Source organism: Pseudophryne corroboree, chromosome 10, assembly GCF_028390025.1.
Source record: "Pseudophryne corroboree isolate aPseCor3 chromosome 10, aPseCor3.hap2, whole genome shotgun sequence".
Classification (NCBI taxonomy): Eukaryota; Metazoa; Chordata; class Amphibia; order Anura; family Myobatrachidae; genus Pseudophryne; species Pseudophryne corroboree.
The window spans coordinates 284029335-284053167 of NC_086453.1; the positions used below are offsets into that span (position 1 = coordinate 284029335).

A 23833-nucleotide genomic window follows, 5' to 3' on the forward strand; every position below is an offset into this window, starting at 1 on the left:
CCAATCAGCTGTGGACTGGGTGTGATAGACCTGATGCTAAGCCAATGAGATCTCCTAGCCACACCCAGCGTTATCCACACAGTCACAGAGTGACAGATCTGGGCTATTATATAGGAGATAATACAAAACGCTGCTGCCTGGATTCTGCTGTCAATGTGGAAGACCCATTCAGGTAATTAGGAAAAACTCATAAAATGTGACTTTAGCCATTTTACCTATTAAATGTGAAACCTGTAAATAGATTTGTTTGGAAAGTGAGAGGGACACAATTTATATCTGATATACTGCAGTATATATAAATGAGGAGAGCAAATCGTAGTTAAACTGTTTATTAAGAAAACATATATAACATCACATTAGCAAGATATTTGTTCCAGACAGGAGTATAAAAATATACAAAGACCCTGATGTATGTAACAGTCCCATAATGGTATCAGGAGGAGATGGCCCCAGTATCCGAGTCTCCCATCCCTTGGCTGCTCTGGGTCACTGAGGGGACGTCTTGTCCTTCTCCTGGGGTCTGGGTCACAGTGATGGGAACAGGTCTCCCTTCTGCAGCTGGCAGTGCCAGACGAGGAGCCTGGAAGTGGAGCTGCCCATCCTTGGAGAGAGAGCACAGCACGGCCTCAGGTATCACATCCTCTGGGAGCTCAGCTTCTCTCCTCCACTCTCTGTACTCATGGAAGTAGCCATCGGTCTCACTATCCTGTTTCTTGTCCCGTTTCCCTGTCACAATCAGTCTCCGTCCTTCTGTTGTCACTGTCAGCTCCTCAGGAGAAAAGGGCCTCACGTCCAGGGTGAGCTCAAAGTTTCCCTTCCCCTCTTTGCCTGTCCTGGGAGAGGTGATCTCAGTGCCTGCAGAGTGTGTGCTCTGAGCTGCTCTTCTCATGTCCATGTCCTGAGTCAGGAGCTGACAAGCCTGGCTGACACGCTGCGCTCTCCTCTCCATCTCCTTCCTCAGGCTCAGCATGTCATCTTCCAGCTGGCTATAGATGAGGCGTGTAGCTGGCCAGAGGGTGAGTGCAGGCTCTCTGCAGGGACACAAGTGGTTGTGCGAGGACTGGAGGAGGCTGAGAGGAAACATCTTCTGCTGATTTTCCTGGAGCTTCTGGTCACAGATCAGCTGGAGATAATCTGCCTGTGTCTCAGTGTCGGCTTTCTTGCTGCTCAGTGCTGCAGCCAGTCCCAGCTCCGGCTCCTTTATACTCACTCCCCCAAGTACTGGTCTCTTCCTGATGCTTCCATGTGTGCTCTGTATATGGTGTGAGGGGAGGGGCCTGTGTGTGCACACTGAATAATACATGAGGAGGCGGGAGAGGAGGTGCTAGTAACTTCTGGCATGTACTGGGGAGGTGACATCACAGGGGGCGGGGCCAGGTGTCTGCTGGAGATTACTAGAGGGTTCTCAGCTGTGATTATTATTGCACAAGCTTAGTCACTGTAGAAAATAACTCCAGCAGTGTTACTATATAGTATACTATTGTAGACTATTCATCTTAATGTCAATATTTCTGAATTTAATCTTTTTCTGTGTATGTTTAAAATGTTTGACTGGTTTACTTTAGGAAAATACATATAAATTATATTTGAATGTTTTGCATTTGACAAAAAGCCATCAACAACTATACAAGACGGTTGATCAGGATTTCATAAGCACATAATGTATTTTTAATAGTTGGAATGATAAAAATTACTAAAATATTTTTACATTTACAGATTACTTATTTCTATCAATGACCACACAGCCGTCTACCGGTAGTATACTTCTTTATAATATGGTATATTCATGTAGGATATACCCAGGGCCATAACTAGGGGTGTGCTAGCAGTGCCAATGTACGGGCCATAAGGGGGATGCAGTCAATTTACCTACAATCAAAATCTCAATGGTCAAAATACTGACAATTATTGACCGACGGTCAAAATCCCAACAAGGTCAAAATACCGACAAGGTTCAAATTCCGACACCTAAAATGTTGACAGGTCAAAAAGTTGACATGAGTTTTTAATTGAATCGACTTGTTCATACTTTACCATCCCAGTGGACCTGGAGGGGGAATATAATAGTGTGCCGAGCGCAGCGAGCCATGCGAGTGACGCGGTGCAATTATACGGCGTCCATAAACATTTTAAAAAGTTGTTATGACTTTTTGACCTGTTGATATTTTGAATGTTGGTATTTTGACATTGTCGGGATTTTGACCCATGGTCAATTGTTGTCGGTATTTTGACTGTCGGGATTTTGATTGTAGGTATTTCATACCAAACGCGCATAAGGTCCTAGAGGTGCCACCATTGCTGCCTCACAGCACCTGCATGTGGCTTGCAGAGTGACTACAGTGGCACCTTGCAGCCAGAAGTGCTGCTGTAGAGCCACCCGGAGCATGCAAGGGACAATCCTGGCAGACACCCTGCAGCCTGTGGAGTTACCTGGAGCATCCTTAGGTCTCTCCAGGCTGAGTTCTACTATCAGAGCTGGCAGACCTGCCCACTAGGTGTGACATCATCATGTCACAGGTATAGGGAGCGGGACGGCACAGGGTGCACTGCTGCCCTGTTGCTGCCCCGAATATCCCTTCATCAAAATTGTTATTTGAAAAGAATCAACACAGAACTAAATTGTGCAAATGGCGGCTGTCACCTAATAATGATGTCACCTTCTCCTAGCCCTCATTCCCAAATCCCAGCACTTCCTAACACTCTTCTATGCTCCCAGCACCTTCATCCCTTATCTGCACCCCACCTTTACTTTAAATCCTCTTTTTTGTGGACTCATGACGCCACCCTACATACATGAATGCAGGGCTTAAAGTGGTCCTGGAGAGGTGGTGGAACTCATTTACCCCACCACCTACCCCACCCAATCCTCACATTAAGCGGAGCCAGGGCCAGTGCTAGTGCTTTCAGAACCCCCTGCAAACTAAAAATTAGTAGTGCCCTACTTCCCATACTTTATAAAGGGACATTGGTATCACTAAGAAGCAGCATGGTCACAGTACCCCCCAATTCAAATTACTTGTCTTCAAGATACACAGAGCCTGCTCCTCTTCATGGCTCCTCTTCACTTCAGCAGCAGTGACAGACTCAGTATGACATCACATACGCCGTACCGGAAAAGGAAGCCACTAGGACCTGAGGAGAGGATGAATGCTGTCCAACAGACACAGTGTGTGTGAGTACCAGGAGAAGAGGGCTGTGTAAATATAGTAACATAGGAACACAGTTAATGAGGTTGAAAAGAGGCAAAAAGCCCATCGGGTTCAACCTGTATTCTGTATTAAGCAGTGCACATTATAATGCACCAGCTGAAATAATGGTTTCGTACCTACTGACACCTATATTTCATATCACTCCCATATACATAATGTCAATATATTAAATGCTACAGCCTTGAATACTTTTTTCAGCTATAAAACTGTCCAATTAATTTTTAAGTGCATTTACAGAGTCCGCCATTAGTATCTTCTCCAGCAGGGAGGGAGTTCCAAATCCTTATTGCCCTTACGGTGAAGAACCCTTTCCTACGTTTTGTAGGGAATGGAGGAGGACCATTGAGCCACCAGGACCTGAGGAAGGGGTAGGTGGCTGCAGTTCATCAGTAATACTAGCGCTACCTGTATCATCTATTGATGTAGGCGATGGGGCAGATTTTTCTGTTGGAATTACTGTGCAAGTCAATGGAGGTGGTGGAACTAGTTCCCCCTACCATTACAGGTGGTGGAACTCAGTTCCACCTCGTTCCCCCCACTTTAACCCCTGCATGAATGTACTCGCTGCATCCCACCTCTTCCTCCCAAACATCCTCTGACATGGCGCTGCTGCTCCTCCCTGCAGCACCATCACCTGACTCTTTCCTACAATTACACATCAGCTGGATCAGTACAAAGTCAAATGTTCAGCTCAGTTCAGGGTCACATCGCCCAGTGCCATAGCTGGTGACTGTCAGGACCGGATTAACAATGGAGCGGATGGAGCTGCAGCTCCAGGACCCCCATCATAATAGGCTTACACAGGATCTGCTGTGTACTGCTGGAGACAGGAAACATGTATTTCCAGCCTGCCAGCAGCCCCCTAAGGACCTGCCCATTCACACCGCATTCCCCCCCCACTAGCCGCGACTCACACCGCATCTTCCACCAGCTGCCACTCACACTGCATCTCCCACCCCCTGCCAGACGGTCAGAGGTGGCGCAGGGTTCCAGTGTCGGGAATAATACTGTTATAAATGGTGGCAGTTTCCTGGTGCGGCGGCGCCTCCTCTGCAGTGCGATGTCATGCTGTCTAACGTTACACAAGTGCCAGCGGGCGGCCAGCGGGATTTGTGACAGGACTATGATGCTGCTGTCTGCTGCTGCTTATCAGAAACGACCACCCGGCTTCTGCTGCTGCTGCTGATCGGGGATGCGGTCCATGTCCTGTAGCTTCAGACTATTAGTGCAGTGCCTCTGAAAAAGTTATGAGTGCAACTGCCACTGACTAAAGACTATGAAGTTTATAATTCTTCATTTGTGATATATGTATATCTGTGCTGTATATATATATATATATATATATATATATACTCAGAAGCAAGTACGGGCGGCACTCAGAAGACTTGTAACGAATCCTTTATTGAAGACAGTTCATCCAACAATTGTTTTGGGCGTCAGCCCGTCGTCAGGGATGTACCTCACATCAAACATATACAGGATATATACACACATATACCCTTCCCCATTGTCAATGTCCGCAACTCACCTCACCTGTGACGAAGCCTCCAGCTCAATCTACCACACAGACCGTGGTTATCCATTACTGGAGACCACTCGGTGCAGCGGGTGACGTCATCTAAAAGCGCCCACAGGGAGACAACGGCACAGCCCATGTGACAATTACCTAGGAAACCAAAATAACACACCACATAAACAAACATTATACAGACATAGTTATACATATAAAATCGATATTACATCCAAAACAATACATTACATACACATAATTACAGGTCAAATATAAAAAACACATGGGAATATATCAATATCTATCCCAAATATCTTGCTTACTGTGTAACCATTATAGCCCCCACAATACATCAGTCTTGTGGACTGGAAATCTATTGCGGTTATCAAAAAGCACAAATAATCAGTGGAGTTGACTACAACAAACAATGTAATCCACTTTGCTCATTTAGTGCCCTATGTGCTAGAGATGAGCGGGTTCGGTTTCTCTGAATCCGAACCCGCCAGAACTTCATGTTTTTTTTCACGGGTCCGAGCGACTCGGATCTTCCCGCCTTGCTCGGTTAACCCGAGCGCGCCCGAACGTCATCATGACGCTGTCGGATTCTCGCGAGGCTCGGATTCTATCGCGAGACTCGGATTCTATATAAGGAGCCGCGCGTCGCCGCCATTTTCACACGTGCATTGAGATTGATAGGGAGAGGACGTGGCTGGCGTCCTCTCCGTTTAGAATAGATTAGAGAGACACTTGATTTACTAATTTTGGGGAGCATTAGGAGTACTCAGTACAGTGCAGAGTTTTGCTGATAGTGACCACACCAGTTTTATTTATAATCCGTTCTCTGCCTGAAAAAAGCGATACACAGCACACAGTGACTCAGTCACATACCATATCTGTGTGCACTGCTCAGGCTCAGGCCAGTGTGCTGCATCATCTATTATCTATATATAATATTATATATATCTGTCTGACTGCTCAGCTCACACAGCTTATAATTGTGGGGGAGACTGGGGAGCACTACTGCAGTGCCAGTTATAGGTTATAGCAGGAGCCAGGAGTACATAATATATTATATAGTGAGTGACCACCAGACACACAGTGCAGTTTATTTAATATATCCGTTCTCTGCCTGAAAAAAGCGATACACACAGTGACTCAGTCAGTCACATACCATATCTGTGTGCACTGCTCAGGCTCAGGCCAGTGTGCTGCATCATCTATATATATTATATATCTGTCTGACTGCTCAGCTCACACAGCTTATAATTGTGGGGGAGACTGGGGAGCACTACTGCAGTGCCAGTTATAGGTTATAGCAGGAGCCAGGAGTACATAATATTATATTAAAATTAAACAGTGCACACTTTTGCTGCAGGAGTGCCACTGCCAGTGTGACTAGTGACCAGTGACCTGACCACCAGTATATATAATATTAGTAGTATACTATCTCTTTATCAACCAGTCTATATTAGCAGCAGACACAGTACAGTGCGGTAGTTCACGGCTGTGGCTACCTCTGTGTCGGCACTCGGCAGCCCGTCCATAATTGTATATACCACCTAACCGTGGGTTTTTTTTCTTTCTTTATACATACATACTAGTTACGAGTATACTATCTCTTTATCAACCAGTCTATATTAGCAGCAGACACAGTACAGTGCGGAAGTTCACGGCTGTGGCTACCTCTGTGTCGGCACTCGGCAGCCCGTCCATAATTGTATATACCACCTAACCGTGGTTTTTTTTTCTTTCTTTATACATACATACTAGTTACGAGTATACTATCTCTTTATCAACCAGTCTATATATTAGCAGCAGACACAGTACAGTGCGGTAGTTCACGGCTGTGGCTACCTCTGTGTCGGCACTCGGCAGCCCGTCCATAATTGTATATACCACCTAACCGTGGTTTTTTTTTCTTTCTTTATACATACATACTAGTTACGAGTATACTATCTCTTTATCAACCAGTCTATATATTAGCAGCAGACACAGTACAGTGCGGTAGTTCACGGCTGTGGCTACCTCTGTGTCGGCACTCGGCAGCCCGTCCATAATTGTATATACCACCTAACCGTGGTTTTTTTTTCTTTCTTTATACATACATACTAGTTACGAGTATACTATCTCTTTATCAACCAGTCTATATATTAGCAGCAGACACAGTACAGTGCGGTAGTTCACGGCTGTGGCTACCTCTGTGTCGGCACTCGGCAGCCCGTCCATAATTGTATATACCACCTAACCGTGGTTTTTTTTTCTTTCTTTATACATACATACTAGTTACGAGTATACTATCTCTTTATCAACCAGTCTATATATTAGCAGCAGACACAGTACAGTGCGGTAGTTCACGGCTGTGGCTACCTCTGTGTCGGCACTCGGCAGCCCGTCCATAATTGTATATACCACCTAACCGTGGTTTTTTTTTCTTTCTTTATACATACATACTAGTTACGAGTATACTATCTCTTTATCAACCAGTCTATATATTAGCAGCAGACACAGTACAGTGCGGTAGTTCACGGCTGTGGCTACCTCTGTGTCGGCACTCGGCAGCCCGTCCATAATTGTATATACCACCTAACCGTGGTTTTTTTTTCTTTCTTTATACATACATACTAGTTACGAGTATACTATCTCTTTATCAACCAGTCTATATATTAGCAGCAGACACAGTACAGTGCGGTAGTTCACGGCTGTGGCTACCTCTGTGTCGGCACTCGGCAGCCCGTCCATAATTGTATATACCACCTAACCGTGGTTTTTTTTTCTTTCTTTATACATACATACTAGTTACGAGTATACTATCTCTTTATCAACCAGTCTATATATTAGCAGCAGACACAGTACAGTGCGGTAGTTCACGGCTGTGGCTACCTCTGTGTCGGCACTCGGCAGCCCGTCCATAATTGTATATACCACCTAACCGTGGTTTTTTTTTCTTTCTTTATACATACATACTAGTTACGAGTATACTATCTCTTTATCAACCAGTCTATATATTAGCAGCAGACACAGTACAGTGCGGTAGTTCACGGCTGTGGCTACCTCTGTGTCGGCACTCGGCAGCCCGTCCATAATTGTATACTAGTATCCAATCCATCCATCTCCATTGTTTACCTGAGGTGCCTTTTAGTTGTGCCTATTAAAATATGGAGAACAAAAATGTTGAGGTTCCAAAATTAGGGAAAGATCAAGATCCACTTCCACCTCGTGCTGAAGCTGCTGCCACTAGTCATGGCCGAGACGATGAAATGCCAGCAACGTCGTCTGCCAAGGCCGATGCCCAATGTCATAGTACAGAGCATGTCAAATCCAAAACACAAAATATCAGTAAAAAAAGGACTCCAAAACCTAAAATAAAATTGTCGGAGGAGAAGCGTAAACTTGCCAATATGCCATTTACCACACGGAGTGGCAAGGAACGGCTGAGGCCCTGGCCTATGTTCATGGCTAGTGGTTCAGCTTCACATGAGGATGGAAGCACTCAGCCTCTCGCTAGAAAAATGAAAAGACTCAAGCTGGCAAATGCAGCACAGCAAAGAACTGTGCATTCTTCGAAATCCCAAATCCACAAGGAGAGTCCAATTGTGTCGGTTGCGAAGCCAGACCTTCCCAACACTGGACGTGAAGAGCATGCGCCTTCCACCATTTGCACGCCCCCTGCAAGTGCTGGAAGGAGCACCCGCAGTCCAGTCCCTGATAGTCAGATTGAAGATGTCAGTGTTGAAGTACACCAGGATGAGGAGGATATGGGTGTTGCTGGCGCTGGGGAGGAAATTGACCAGGAGGATTCTGATGGTGAGGTGGTTTGTTTAAGTCAGGCACCCGGGGAGACACCTGTTGTCCGTGGGAGGAATATGGCCGTTGACATGCCAGGTGAAAATACCAAAAAAATCAGCTCTTCGGTGTGGAGGTATTTCACCAGAAATGCGGACAACAGGTGTCAAGCCGTGTGTTCCCTTTGTCAAGCTGTAATAAGTAGGGGTAAGGACGTTAACCACCTCGGAACATCCTCCCTTATACGTCACCTGCAGCGCATTCATAATAAGTCAGTGACAAGTTCAAAAACTTTGGGTGACAGCGGAAGCAGTCCACTGACCAGTAAATCCCTTCCTCTTGTAACCAAGCTCACGCAAACCACCCCACCAACTCCCTCAGTGTCAATTTCCTCCTTCCCCAGGAATGCCAATAGTCCTGCAGGCCATGTCACTGGCAATTCTGACGAGTCCTCTCCTGCCTGGGATTCCTCCGATGCATCCTTGCGTGTAACGCCTACTGCTGCTGGCGCTGCTGTTGTTGCCGCTGGGAGTCGATGGTCATCCCAGAGGGGAAGTCGTAAGCCCACTTGTACTACTTCCAGTAAGCAATTGACTGTTCAACAGTCCTTTGCGAGGAAGATGAAATATCACAGCAGTCATCCTACTGCAAAGCGGATAACTGAGTCCTTGACAACTATGTTGGTGTTAGACGTGCGTCCGGTATCCGCCGTTAGTTCACAGGGAACTAGACAATTTATTGAGGCAGTGTGCCCCCGTTACCAAATACCATCTAGGTTCCACTTCTCTAGGCAGGCGATACAGAGAATGTACACGGACGTCAGAAAAAGACTCACCAGTGTCCTAAAAAATGCAGTTGTACCCAATGTCCACTTAACCACGGACATGTGGACAAGTGGAGCAGGGCAGGGTCAGGACTATATGACTGTGACAGCCCACTGGGTAGATGTATGGACTCCCGCCGCAAGAACAGCAGCGGCGGCACCAGTAGCAGCATCTCGCAAACGCCAACTCTTTCCTAGGCAGGCTACGCTTTGTATCACCGCTTTCCAGAATACGCACACAGCTGAAAACCTCTTACGGCAACTGAGGAAGATCATTGCGGAATGGCTTACCCCAATTGGACTCTCCTGTGGATTTGTGGCATCGGACAACGCCAGCAATATTGTGTGTGCATTAAATATGGGCAAATTCCAGCACGTCCCATGTTTTGCACATACCTTGAATTTGGTGGTGCAGAATTTTTTTAAAAACGACAGGGGCGTGCAAGAGATGCTGTCGGTGGCCAGAAAAATTGCGGGACACTTTCGGCGTACAGGCACCACGTACAGAAGACTGGAGCACCACCAAAAACTACTGAACCTGCCCTGCCATCATCTGAAGCAAGAAGTGGTAACGAGGTGGAATTCAACCCTCTATATGCTTCAGAGGTTGGAGGAGCAGCAAAAGGCCATTCAAGCCTATACAATTGAGCACGATATAGTAGGTGGAATGCACCTGTCTCAAGTGCAGTGGAGAATGATTTCAACGTTGTGCAAGGTTCTGATGCCCTTTGAACTTGCCACACGTGAAGTCAGTTCAGACACTGCCAGCCTGAGTCAGGTCATTCCCCTCATCAGGCTTTTGCAGAAGAAGCTGGAGGCATTGAAGAAGGAGCTAAAAGGGAGCGATTCCGCTAGGCATGTGGGACTTGTGGATGCAGCCCTTAATTCGCTTAACAAGGATTCACGGGTGGTCAATCTGTTGAAATCAGAGCACTACATTTTGGCCACCGTGCTCGATCCTAGATTTAAAGCCTACCTTGGATCTCTCTTTCCGGCAGACACAGGTCTGCTGGGGTTGCAAGACCTGCTGGTGACAAAATTGTCAAGTCAAGCGGAACGCGACCTGTCAACATCTCCTCCTTCACATTCTCCCGCAACTGGGGGTGCGAGGAAAAGGCTCAGAATTCCGAGCCCACCCGCTGGCGGTGATGCAGGGCAGTCTGGAGCGACTGCTGATGCTGACATCTGGTCCGGACTGAAGGACCTGACAACGATTACGGACATGTCGTCTACTGTCACTGCATATGATTCTCTCAACATTGATAGAATGGTGGAGGATTATATGAGTGACCGCATCCAAGTAGGCACGTCACACAGTCCGTACTTATACTGGCAGGAAAAAGAGGCAATTTGGAGGCCCTTGCACAAACTGGCTTTATTCTACCTAAGTTGCCCTCCCACAAGTGTGTACTCCGAAAGAGTGTTTAGTGCCGCCGCTCACCTTGTCAGCAATCGGCGTACGAGGTTACATCCAGAAAATGTGGAGAAGATGATGTTCATTAAAATGAATTATAATCAATTCCTCCGCGGAGACATTGACCAGCAGCAATTGCCTCCACAAAGTACACAGGGAGCTGAGATGGTGGATTCCAGTGGGGACGAATTGATAATCTGTGAGGAGGGGGATGTACACGGTGATATATCGGAGGGTGAAGATGAGGTGGACATCTTGCCTCTGTAGAGCCAGTTTGTGCAAGGAGAGATTAATTGCTTCTTTTTTGGGGGGGGTCCAAACCAACCCGTCATATCAGTCACAGTCGTGTGGCAGACCCTGTCACTGAAATGATGGGTTGGTTAAAGTGTGCATGTCCTGTTTTGTTTATACAACATAAGGGTGGGTGGGAGGGCCCAAGGACAATTCCATCTTGCACCTCTTTTTTCTTTTCTTTTTCTTTGCATCATGTGCTGATTGGGGAGGGTTTTTTGGAAGGGACATCCTGCGTGACACTGCAGTGCCACTCCTAGATGGGCCCGGTGTTTGTGTCGGCCACTAGGGTCGCTAATCTTACTCACACAGTCAGCTACCTCATTGCGCCTCTTTTTTTCTTTGCGTCATGTGCTGTTTGGGGAGGGTTTTTTGGAAGGGACATCCTGCGTGACACTGCAGTGCCACTCCTAGATGGGCCCGGTGTTTGTGTCGGCCACTAGGGTCGCTAATCTTACTCACACAGCTACCTCATTGCGCCTCTTTTTTTCTTTGCGTCATGTGCTGTTTGGGGAGGGTTTTTTGGAAGGGACATCCTGCGTGACACTGCAGTGCCACTCCTAGATGGGCCCGGTGTTTGTGTCGGCCACTAGGGTCGCTTATCTTACTCACACAGCGACCTCGGTGCAAATTTTAGGACTAAAAATAATATTGTGAGGTGTGAGGTATTCAGAATAGACTGAAAATGAGTGTAAATTATGGTTTTTGAGGTTAATAATACTTTGGGATCAAAATGACCCCCAAATTCTATGATTTAAGCTGTTTTTTAGTGTTTTTTGAAAAAAACACCCGAATCCAAAACACACCCGAATCCGACAAAAAAAATTCGGTGAGGTTTTGCCAAAACGCGTTCGAACCCAAAACACGGCCGCGGAACCGAACCCAAAACCAAAACACAAAACCCGAAAAATTTCAGGCGCTCATCTCTACTATGTGCCAGCTTATCTAATTTGAATATCCAGCGACATTACAACTGGAGCAATCTCTTTCCCCGATTCCGACCACGAATGGAAGCCGGGACATGATCAATAAGTTTGCTTCTGATGCTGGCAATACTATGTGACCTCTGTGCACAGTGGCGTGCCATCGTCTGGTCACTTGTACCAGATTCCAAGGCCGCTCTGATAGCCGACCTATGGTTAGCCATTCTTTCTTTAAACTGACATTATGTCTTGCCCACATAGTGAAGACCACATGGGCAAGACAGAACGTAAAAACAAAATGCGAGGTACATGTCAACGGAAAATTAATGGTAAATTTCTTTCCAGACCTGGGGTGACTAATTGGTGTCACCAACCAACATGGATCTACATGTGACGCACCCAATGCATCGAAAACATCCATGCCTTCTGGAAAGAAAGTGCTGAACTGGTTTAGGTTTAGTCAATTCTGTGACGTCCAATTTCATAAGCATATCCTTTACATTTTTACCCCTAGAGTATGCTGGCATAATTCTTGTATTAAATAAACCAGGGAGAACTTTATCTGAATTAATAATGGGCCAAATTTTCTTAATTTCTTTATTAGTTGTAATACTACTACTGGTGTATTTATTTACCCAGGGAATCCTTACTTGCGAATCCACAACCGTAGTTTTAGTTCTCAATAGAGTATCTCTGGGAATCTGGCTCACTTTAGATTTAGTAGCAGCTGGTAATTTCCTATCATAGCCCCTCTCACTAAATTTAGATAGGAATACTGTCCTTAAATTTGACAGTTTCCATCCGCTTCCTTTGAGGCATGGTCTCCCCTACTCTCAGATGCTCAGGGTAATACGCATAACCAGTGACCCTCAACAGGTTGATCGGGCATTGGATAGCATGGTGTCTAAATTTAGTGCCGCGTTTTGTCTCATAAGACTTCTTCATACACACACACACCAATCTCTAATATCTATCTATCTATCTATCTATCTATCTATCTATCTGATATACTGTATATATATATATATATATATATATATATATTAGAGATGAGCGGGTTCGGTTCGTCAAGATCCGAACCCCCCCGAACTTCACCCATTTTACACGGTTCCGAGGCAGCCTTGGATCTTCCCGCCTTGCTCGGTTTTCCCGAACGCGCCCGAACGTCATCATCCCGCTGTCAGGTTCTCGCGAGATTCGTATTCTATATAAAGAGACGCGCGTCGCCGCCATTTTCACTCGTGCATTGGAGATTGAACGGAGAGGACGTGGCTACGTTCTCTCCCTGAAAAGCTCCATATCTGTGCTCACTGTGCTGCAAATATCTGTGCTCAGTGTGCTGCAAATATCTGTGCTCAGTGTGCTTTATTGTGGGGACTGGGGACCACCAGTATATAATTATACTTATAGTAGTAGAGTACAGTAGGCCATTGCTGTATCTTGCAGCTCTGTGTCACTGCAAGCATCCATTCCATATCTGTGCAGCATTTTTGTGAGCAGTATATATATATAGTATTACAGTGCAGCATTTTGGTGACCCAACAGTATATAGTTGTGTACAGTAGGCCATTGCTGTATCTTGCAGCTCTGTGTCACTGCAAGTATCCATTCCATATCTGTGCTGCATTTTTGTGAGCAGTATATAAAGTATTACAGTGCAGCATTTTGGTGACCCAACAGTATATAGTTGTGTACAGTAGGCCATTGCTGTATCTTGCAGCTCTGTGTCACTGCAAGTATCCATTCCATATCTGTGCAGCATTTTTGTGAGCGGTATATATATATATATATATATATATATATATATAGTATTACAACAGCAGGATGCTGGCCGCAGTCACACTCTGCAGCCGGATGGCGGCAGGAGCTGGAGACCTGGGTGCAGGCTTGGATCAAGACGTCGGCCACAGTCACAGCAGTAGGATGCCGGCCGAAGTCACATTCAGGACGGGCGGAGGAGCTGGAGATCCAGGTGCAGGCAGAGAGCAGGACGCCGGCAGCACTCACAGCAGCAGGACGCGGACTGGACAGGGGGGGACTTCAGCGCAGTCTAGCAACAGGACTGCACCATCTCCCCCCGTACTGCAGGGGCCGCCGCCGCGGAGATTGGAGCATCCCATTTTCCCCTTCAGTGTGCTGCACTATCAATGAAAAAAAAAATCTTCTTCTAAACGACAGGGGGGGCACGTGCCTTGGTGCCCCCCCCTGGATCCGCCACTGATAATGGCTAAAGTGACCATTTCCTGGTGATTAGTGCATGCACACTAGGAATGTCCCCTGGAATAAGGCATGGTTGCCATGTTCCTGGAGACCTGTACATGCGCAGTGGACTCTAGCACAATGTGAGATTCTACTGCACCTCTAGAGAGGAGTGGGCCTATGTGCAGGCTCCAATCTGACCCCCTCCTCTATTTAATCACCTCTGCTCTAAGCGCAGGGCCACCTGTGCTCCTTTCCCCTCTGCTGGCCATTCACTTTCCAGAGATACTTTCATTAAATGGGCTTGACACTTTGGCGGTGATTCAAATGTTTTTTTGGGGCACCAAAAGTAATGGGCACCCATCAGAGCAATTCATTTGTTGGTCTGATTGGGCGCCTATTGCTTTATACGTGCCCAAATAGACAGGGTTTAACCACATGTAGCTGCTATTCCCGTCTAATGTCCTGGTTTGGGCGCCCAATCTTCTGTTTTGGAGCCTAATCCACAGGCTTTGCACACATTTCTTCTAGCACCTCAGGAGGCTGTGAGAAGTAATGTCTTCCCCATGGCTGAAAGACATCTAAACTGAGCAACAAGTGAATTGCTCCGCTTGTATTGTAGCAGAAGCTGGTGTTTGATCCATTTCTAGTGTCATCACATGATCATCTGTGACTCTACTAATTAACAATCAGCCTTTATTTCACTGGGGCTGGTTCAATCTGTCCCTGTCTGCTATAGGTGATGTCTTGGCTATAATAAGGGGTGTGTGATCAGTACTGCTGCCCAGGGAACAGAGCTGACAGGGGAGCATGGTTGTTACCCTGAAGGCACTGCACCACTGCCTTACCTTGCAGGGTACCTGGAGGAGCAGCCTGTTAAAAGCAAAGTCAGCAGCCACATTCCTGTTCCCACTGGTGCATGTGGTGTGAGATCATGACGGGACGGCGCAGTGGTGTCAGGTATGGGCACACAGTCACCAGCTATGGCACTGGGCGATGTGACCCTGATCTGAGCTGAACATTTGACTTTGTACTGATCCAGCTGATGTGTAATAGTAGGAAAGAGTCAGGTGATGGTGCTGCAGGGAGGAGCAGCAGCGCCATGTCAGATACCAAGTATCTATATGCAGAATACGGGCTAATATGAGAAGGGTATGCCTGTTTAAAAACTTCTGTTAAGACTGCTCTGTTGCCGTGCATAGCAGTGTCCATAAGTGTGTGTCACCATGGAAACAGATCATCAAAGCAATGGAGGACGGGAGTGACACGCACCAAGGTATGCGCGAACACAACCCGGAGTATCCCCATAGCAACGGCAGGCGGAAGTGACGTTCCGTCAATACACGCGGCGGAAGCAGTCACGGCTGAGGGCGGAAGAACTCACTGGTGTAATGACCAGAGATGTTTCCTCCCAGAGACGGAAGCATAGGGAATGCTGGGTACACGTGGAGACACGTTGCCACGGCAACCCGCATTTTAGATAGGACGTTTTAATTGTTTCAATTTCCTGTTTGTCACCTTAAATAAGGTTATCTTGTGAGCACTCTTGTTCCTTGACAAAGACCCGCTAAAGGGGAGAAACGCGTTGGAAGAGTATTCACAGGCATATCCTTCATGTATTTCCCATTCCATTACTTGATGCAATAACATCAGGCAGTAAATTGCTGTGAGTGGCCACCGGCATTATCTGTTTAGAACAGCATCTTGTACAGTCTGGGATAATTATGTATGGATTTTGTCTTTTTTAAAATAAAACCTTTTATTATATATACCATTCTGCTCATCATTGAGGAGATTTTGAAGCACATAAAGAAACCTTGATACGAGGGTTCCCACTTGTGGAGAAGTGAGTATGGTACGATATACTTGAATTACCATCATATGAAAGATACCTTTATGAGTGGATTAACATCACATTTATTGTGAGTGGGGTACGCATTGGATCCCTGCTTTTTGTTGGTTGGCATCTGAATAGAGAGTTTCTGACATACTACACCATGATATTGTATTGTTTTTCTTTGCATATCATCATGAGCCATTTTTGAAGACATTTATCACTTCTTGGGAGAATATTTCCAGAGGATCACTAGATGGGATTCTGCTACCCACTGGACTGTTTTGACAATTTGGACATTAAGTATCGCAATACATTTTCCTTTTTTTGTTAGATGTGAAACGGCACTGAGCGCTTTTTTCCTGTGTTTTTCTCTACATATATTTGCATACAGGGGTTTAGTGGCCCTTTTCACCACAGGTAGCTGCATAGGTGTTTTGCGCCTTGGGTAATTCATCACTCTATTTTCTGTATTCGCCATGTCAGAGGATGTTTGGGAGGAAGAGGTGGGATGCAGCGAGTACATTCATGTATGTAGGGTGGCGTCATGAGTCCACAAAAAAGAGAATTGAAAGTAAAGGAGGGGTGCAGATAAGGGATGAAGGTGCTGGGAGCATAGAAGGGTGTTAGGAAGTGCTGGGATATGGGAATGACGGCTAGTAGAAGGTGACACCATTATTAGGTGACAGCCGCCATTTGCACAATTTAGTTCTGTGTTCATTTTTTTTAAATAACAATTTTGATGAAGGGATATTCGGGGCAGCAACAGGGCAGCAGTGCACCCTGTGCCATCCCGCTCCCTATACCTGTGACATGATGATGTCACACCTAGCGAGTAGGGCTGCTAGCTCTGATAGTAGAACTCAGCCTGGAGGGACCTAAGGATGCTCCAGGTAACTCCACAGGCTGCAGGGTGTCTGCCAGGATTGTCCCTTGCATGCTCCGGGTGGCTCTACAGTAGCCCTTCTGGCTGCAAGGTGCCACTGTAGTCACTCTGCAAGCCACATGCAGGTGCTGTGAGGCAGCAATGGTGGCACCTCTAGGACCTTATGCGCGTTTGGTATGAAATACCTACAATCAAAATCCCGACGGTCAAAATACCGACAACAATTGACCGACGGTCAAAATCCCGACAAGCTCAAAATACCAACATTTAAAATACAGACAAGGTCAAAATACCGACATTCAAAATGTCAACAGGTCAAGAAGTCGACACAACTTTTTAAAATGTTTTTGTATGTCGACACAGGTCGACATGGACACCGTATAATTGTATTTCGTCACTCGCATGGCTCGCTGCGCTCGGCACACTATTATATTCCCCCTCCAGGTCCACTGGGATGGTAAAGTATGAACAAGTCGATTTCAATGAAAAACTAATGTCAACTTTTTGACCTGTCAACATTTTAGATGTCGGAATTTGGACCTTGTCGGTATTTTGACCTTGGAGGTCATTCCGAGTTGTTCGCTCGCAAGGCGATTTTAGCAGTATTGCACACGCTAAGCCGCCGCCTACTGGGAGTGAATCTTAGCATCTTAAAATTGCGAACGAAGTAATCGCAATATTGCGATTACACACCTCGTAGCAGTTTCTGAGTAGCTTCAGACTTACTCGGCATCTGCGATCAGTTCAGTGCTTGTCGTTCCTGGTTTGACGTCACAAACACTCCCAGCGTTCGCCCAGACACTCCCCCGTTTCTCCGGCCACTCCTGCGTTTTTTCCGGAAACGGTAGCGTTTTTTCCCACACGCCCATAAAACGGCCTGTTTCCGCCCAGTAACACCCATTTCCTGTCAATCACATTACGATCGCCAGACCGATGAAAAAGCCGTGAGTAAAATTACTAAGTGCATAGCAAATTTACTTGGCGCAGTCGCAGTGCGGACATTGCGCATGCGCATTAAGCGGAAAATCGCTGCGATGCGAAGATTTTTACCGAGCGAACAACTCGGAATGAGGGCCCTTGTTGGGATTTTGACCGTTGGTCAATAATTGTCAGTATTTTGACCATTGAGATTTTGATTGTAGGTAAATTGGCTGCATCCCCCTTATGGCCCGTACATTGGCACTGCTAGCACACCCCTAGTTATGGCCCTGGGTATATCCTATATACCGCATACCCTCCAACATTTTACACTTAAAACCGGTACAAATAAGGAAAGGGGGCGTGGCCGCGGGTAAAGGGGGCGTGGCCACGTCCCCTTTCCTATACTTTCAATGGAGATGCAGTAAATCAAAAATCGGTACAAAGCCCTTTTTGGCCGGTACAGACCTTAAAAAAACGGTACTGTACCGGCCAAAAAGGTACAGTTGGAGGGTATGTATACCGTACTATAAAGAAGTATACTACCGGTAGAGGGCTGTGTGGTCATTGATAGAAATAAGTAATCTGTAAATGTAAAAATATTTTTGCAATTTTTATAATTTCAATTATTAAAAATACATTATATGCTTATGAAATCCTGATCAACCGTCTTATATAGTTACTGATGGCTTTTTGTCAAATGCAAAACATTCAAATATAATTTACATGTATTTTCCTAAAGTAAACCAGTCAAACATTTTAAACATACACAGAAAAAGATTAAATTCAGAAATATTGACATTAAGATGAATAGTCTACAATAGTATACTATATAGTAACACTGCTGGAGTCATTTTCTACAGTGACTAAGCTTGTGCAATAATAATCACAGCTGAGAACGCTCTAGTAATCTCCAGCAGACACCTGGCCCCGCCCCCTGTGATGTCACCTCCCCAGTACATGCCAGAAGTTACTAGCACCTCCTCTCCCGCCTCCTCATGTATTATGCAGTGTGTACACACAGGCCCCTCCCCTCACACCATATACAGAGCACACATGGAAGCATCAGGAAGAGACCAGCACTTGGGGGAGTGAGGATAAAAGAGCCGGAGCTGGGACTGGCTGCAGCACTGAGCAGCAAGAAAGCCGACACTGAGACACAGGCAGATTATCTCCAGCTGATCTGTGACCAGAAGCTCCAGGAAAATCAGCGGAAGATGTTTCCTCTGAGCCTCCTCCAGTCCTCGCACAGCCCTCTGTGTCTCTGCAGTGAGCCTGCACTCACCCTCTGGCCAGCTACATGTCTCATCTATAACTATCTGGATGATGACATGCTGAGCCTGAGGAAGGAGATGGAGAGGAGAGCGCAGCGTGTCAGCCAGGCTTGTCAGCTCCTGGCTCAGGACATGGACATGAGAAGAAGAGCAGCTCAGAGCACACACTCTGCAGGCACTGAGATCACCTCTCCCAGGACAGGCAAAGAGGGGAAGGGAAACTTTGAGCTCACCCTGGACGTGAGGCCCTTTTCTCCTGAGGAGCTGACAGTAACAACAGAAGGACGGAGACTGATTGTGACAGGGAAACGGGACAAGAAACAGGATAGTGAGACCGATGGCTACTTCCATGAGTACAGAGAGTGGAGGAGAGAAGCTGAGCTCCCAGAGGATGTGATACCTGAGGCCGTGCTGTGCTCTCTCTCCAAGGATCGGCAGCTCCACTTCCAGGCTCCTCGTCTGGCACTGCCAGCTGCAGAAGGAAGACCTGTTCCCATCACTGTGACCCAGACCCCAGGAGAAGGACAAGACGTCCCCTCAGTGACCCAGAGCAGCCAAGGGATGGGAGACTCGGATACTGGGGCCATCTCCTCCTGATACCATTATGGGACTGTTACATACATCAGGGTCATTGTATATTTTTATACTCCTGTCTGGAACAATTATCTTGCTAATGTGATGTTATATATGTTTTCTTAATAAACAGTTTAACTATAATTTGCTCTCCTCATTTATATATACTGCAGTATATCAGATATAAATTGTGTCCCTCTCACTTTCCAAACAAATCTATTTACAGGTATCACATTTAATAGGTAAAATGGCTAAAGTCACATTTCCTTAATTACCTTAATGGGTCTGGCACACTGACAGCAGAATCCAGGCAGCAGCATTGAGTATTCTGTTCCATAATTTGTTATTAGAAGTGATTACAGCAAGTGATTAGTGTATAAATTACTTATACAGCAAATACATAAAGACATATAAAGTATGTGAAATAAAAGATCGTGTACACACAGTACAATGTGCTGTAAAGGGCCGACATTGGCTATTCAACGTGGCTGGAGGCCGGCCCCACCAATACAGTCAATGTTGGGCTGCCTGCACAGTCTATTTTTCCTTGCGATGCCGATCCTTCAGCACCACGCATCAGCATCACAAGGACTATACACATGGGGGGTCATTCCGAGTTGTTCGCTCGTTATTTTTTTCTCGCAACGGAGCGATTAGTCGCTAATGCGCATGCGCAATGTCCGCAGTGCGACTGCGCCAAATAAATTTGCTATGCAGTTAGGTATTTTACTCACGGCATTACAAGGTTTTTTACTTCGTTCTGGTGATCGTAATGTGATTGACAGGAAGTGGGTGTTTCTGGGCGGAAACTGGCCGTTTTATGGGTGTGTGTGAAAAAACGCTGCCGTTTCTGGGAAAAACGCGGGAGTGGCTGGAGAAACGGAGGAGTGTCTGGGCGAACGCTGGGTGTGTTTGTGACGTCAAACCAGGAACGAAACTGACTGAACTGATCGCAGTTGCCGGGTAAGTGTGGAGCTACTCAGAAACTGCTAAGAAGTGTCTTCGCAATTCTGCTAATCTTTCGTTCGCAATTTTGATAAGCTAAGATTCACTCCCAGTAGGCGGCGGCTTAGCGTGTGCAAAGCTGCTAAAAGCAGCTTGCGAGCGAACAACTCGGAATGACCCCCATGGTGCGATATGCACTGTATTTTCTTACAATTTTGACTAGTCAAAATCGTAAGAAAAATCTTACTGTGTGTACACACCTTGAGTTATACATACAGTAATGGGACTTTTATAATTGAAATTGATTAACGTTAGACATCAGTGGTTTAGTTACATATACAACAATTTATAAAATTATTTCAAGTATTCCAAATAAAATGACCACCATGACATTTGTATTAGACAACCTAAGAGGAAAGGAAGAGGTTAATGTCATGACAAGAAAGCACTTACCTTCCCTACCTGCCCTCTGGCACCACAGGGATTGTGTATTACTGTGGGGAAAATGTAACTCAGGGCAATACTGTATTTCAGAGGAACAGACAACATTTTACTTATACTATTAAATGGAGTTTGTTCAAATCAATGTATAATCTGAAGATAGGCCTGTAAAGGTGACGCAATATAGAACGTAATAGGTTGCTAGTGTTTGGCGGCATAAATTATTCTCCATAAGTCTATAGTATTTAGGACCACATGAAACATACAGTATGTTACTAATTAATACTCAATTAGGGATGGCCATTGGTGAAACCCTATACTCAATTAAGGCCCCCCCAAAAGGATAAATATATTGATAGACCATAATCATTGAACGATTGTATTGGTGGTAATGTTTAAAAAGAAACCCATGTATTTAGAAAATACCATATATTTAATTAGGGCCATATTAATGATGAAGACCAATTATATTACATACCTCCGGAACTACAAGTGCCAAGATAAATGTGCTTATCTCATTTATTCATTATTCTGGACCCAAATAATATAATGATATAATTTTCCACGTAATTTAAAATGTTTTTAAATATCATTGCCCTAATAATAAATTCATGAAGTAATGAAGTTCCATCATTATAGTAATTACTAGTAACTGGTCCCGGCATTTCCTGGGTCACGTCGGATGCCCTCGCTCTACCCCTCCCTGCCCAGCTAACCGTCATTGGTCAATGGGCAAATGTATTCTGTATGTATAGTGCACACTGTAGAGTGAGCTGATGTGTTGGCTGGAGCCTATGGGGTGTATTCAAAAAGTGTCAGAAGCTGCCGTCTTGTCAGAAAGACGGCAGCTTCCGACAGATTTAGGTCGGAAGGCGTTCCGACCTATTCAATGTCGGGTCGTGGATTGTCAGATATGCCGTGGATCCACGTGATCCACGTGTTCCGCGGCCAAATCCGACAGGTTTTGGCCCCGGTTCCGACAATGTCAATCTCACTTCTTTAAAAGTCGGAATGACATTGTCGGAACCGGGGAGATGAGACGGGGGAGCGGGTACACGTCATGATGGCGAGCATGTGACAGGGACCGAAGCGGGGATGGGTGAGCAGTGGAGTGGCCGGGGGAGGGGAGGAAACAGCAGCAGCAGCATGGCATGTGATGGGGACCGGAGCGGGGATGTGTGAGTAGAGGAGCGGCCGGGGAGGAAGGAAACAGCAGCAGCACGTCATGTGACGGGGACCGGAGCGGGGACAGGTGAGTAAAGGACCCTTCCGCAGGACGTCTGTCTCCCCAGCGTCTGCCTCCCCAGCCTCCCCGCCAGACGTCTGCCTCCCCAGCATCTGCCTCCCCAGGTACTAGTTGTGAGAGGTGTTGGGAGCGGCCAAATCTCACACTCGGATTTGACCTTTCATTGAATACTGACCTGTCGGATGCTTTCCGTCGGAAAGGATTCAACAGGTATTGAATACACCCCTATGTATTATACAGGTATAAATGACATCACTGTGGGGTAACATGGTTATAGAGGCTGACTCTGCTGTGTAACAGATGCAATATATTATACCTGATGTTACTCATGTGGGGTAATCTATTCCAGGCCTCATTGCCTCATTGCCTTTATTCCTAGAAATGTGCCTTCTCACATATCATAGTATGTACTATCGCAGTGCTTTTTTACACATATACCTTCAAACGTTACTCAAAATTCCTAGTTCCTTTTAATTTTTAGTTGTTTTTTTTTGCAATTGCAAAAATTCAACTTCACTTCAGTTCATTAAGGTAAATATAATCCAATGTGAATGTCAGATATAGAAAGATTCAGAAGTAAAATGAATTGTACTATATGGAGCCAGCTGCTACCTATAACAGTCCCCACTCCTCCTTTGATAGTCTAGGTCAGAGGTTCTCAAACTTGGTCCTCAGGACCCCACACAGTGCATGTTTTGCAGGTAACCCAGCAGGTGCACAGGTGTATTAATTACTCACTGACACATTTTAAAAGGTCCACAGGTGGAGCTAATTATTTCACTTGCGATTCTGTGAGGAGACCTGCTAAACATGCACTGTGTGGGGTCCTGAGGACCGACTTTGAGAACCTGTGGTCTAGGTGACTTCAGCTGTCCGGCGCTGACATATAGGTAAGGTAAGCCATATACATGCTAAGAAAGGCAATGTTGCACATATGTAACTGGTCCTAAAGTGAGATGCTGAGTCAATCAATTTTCAGTAAAGATTCAGGACACAATACCTGTATATTATCTGGTGAAATGTAAGCGCAGTATGGCTGATTATACAAACTGTGTTATCACTCTAAGCCACGGGCATATCTATAATGGGTGCAAGTTGAGCAGTGCACAGGGGCCCCTCACACCGCACACCCACCACCAATATAATTATACTTACCACTCAGTCGGGCCTGGCTGCAGAAATCATGGGGATAATGGCTAAAGTGACCATTTCCTGGTGATTAGTGCATGCACATTAGGAATGTCCCCTGGAATAAGGCATGGTTGCCATGTTCCTGGAGACCTGTACATGCGCAGTGGACTCTAGCACAATGTGAGATTCTACTGCACCTCTAGAGAGGAGTGGGCCTATGTGCAGGCTCCAATCTGACCCCCTCCTCTATTTAATCACCTCTGCTCTAAGCGCAGGGCCACCTTTGCTCCTTTCCCCTCTGCTGGCCATTCACTTTCCAGAGATACTTTCATTAAATGGGCTTGACACTTTGGCGGTGATTCAAATGTTTTTTTGGGGCACCAAAAGTAATGGGCACCCATCAGAGAAATTCATTTGTTGGTCTGATTGGGCG

The 23833-nt window shown here is 45.9% G+C and overlaps 3 protein-coding genes across 4 annotated transcripts in view; 2 read left to right on the top strand and 1 right to left on the bottom strand.

The window, feature by feature from the left end:
* Positions 1 to 356: 356 nt before the first annotated feature.
* On the bottom strand, positions 357 to 1209 carry LOC134965538 (heat shock protein 30C-like). Its single transcript, XM_063941920.1, has one exon. The coding sequence runs from the start codon at positions 1082 to 1084 to the stop codon at positions 434 to 436; it is 651 nt and encodes a 216-aa protein (XP_063797990.1). The 5' UTR covers positions 1085 to 1209; the 3' UTR covers positions 357 to 433.
* A 17618-nt stretch (positions 1210 to 18827) lies between these two features.
* On the top strand, positions 18828 to 19781 carry LOC134965539 (heat shock protein 30C-like). Its single transcript, XM_063941921.1, has one exon. It carries the CDS (start codon positions 19008 to 19010, stop codon positions 19659 to 19661), a length of 654 nt encoding a protein of 217 aa, XP_063797991.1. The 5' UTR covers positions 18828 to 19007; the 3' UTR covers positions 19662 to 19781.
* A 3267-nt stretch (positions 19782 to 23048) lies between these two features.
* LOC134966526 (heat shock protein 30C-like) overlaps positions 23049 to 23833 on the top strand; it is an 81682-nt gene continuing 80897 nt past the window's right edge. The window contains exon 1 of one of the 2 annotated variants that reach the window (XM_063943321.1): positions 23049 to 23164. The gene's annotated coding sequence lies outside the window, so the exon portion shown is untranslated. The remainder of the gene's footprint in view (positions 23165 to 23833) is intronic. The other variant, XM_063943320.1, reaches the window with a different exon arrangement.

What these genes read in the sequence shown, in the direction of transcription:
- LOC134965538 (XM_063941920.1), bottom strand. Translation starts at nt 1,084, where the DNA reads ATGTTTCCTCTCAGCCTCCTCCAGTCCTCGCACAACCACTTGTGTCCC.
- LOC134965539 (XM_063941921.1), top strand. Translation starts at nt 19,008, where the DNA reads ATGTTTCCTCTGAGCCTCCTCCAGTCCTCGCACAGCCCTCTGTGTCTC.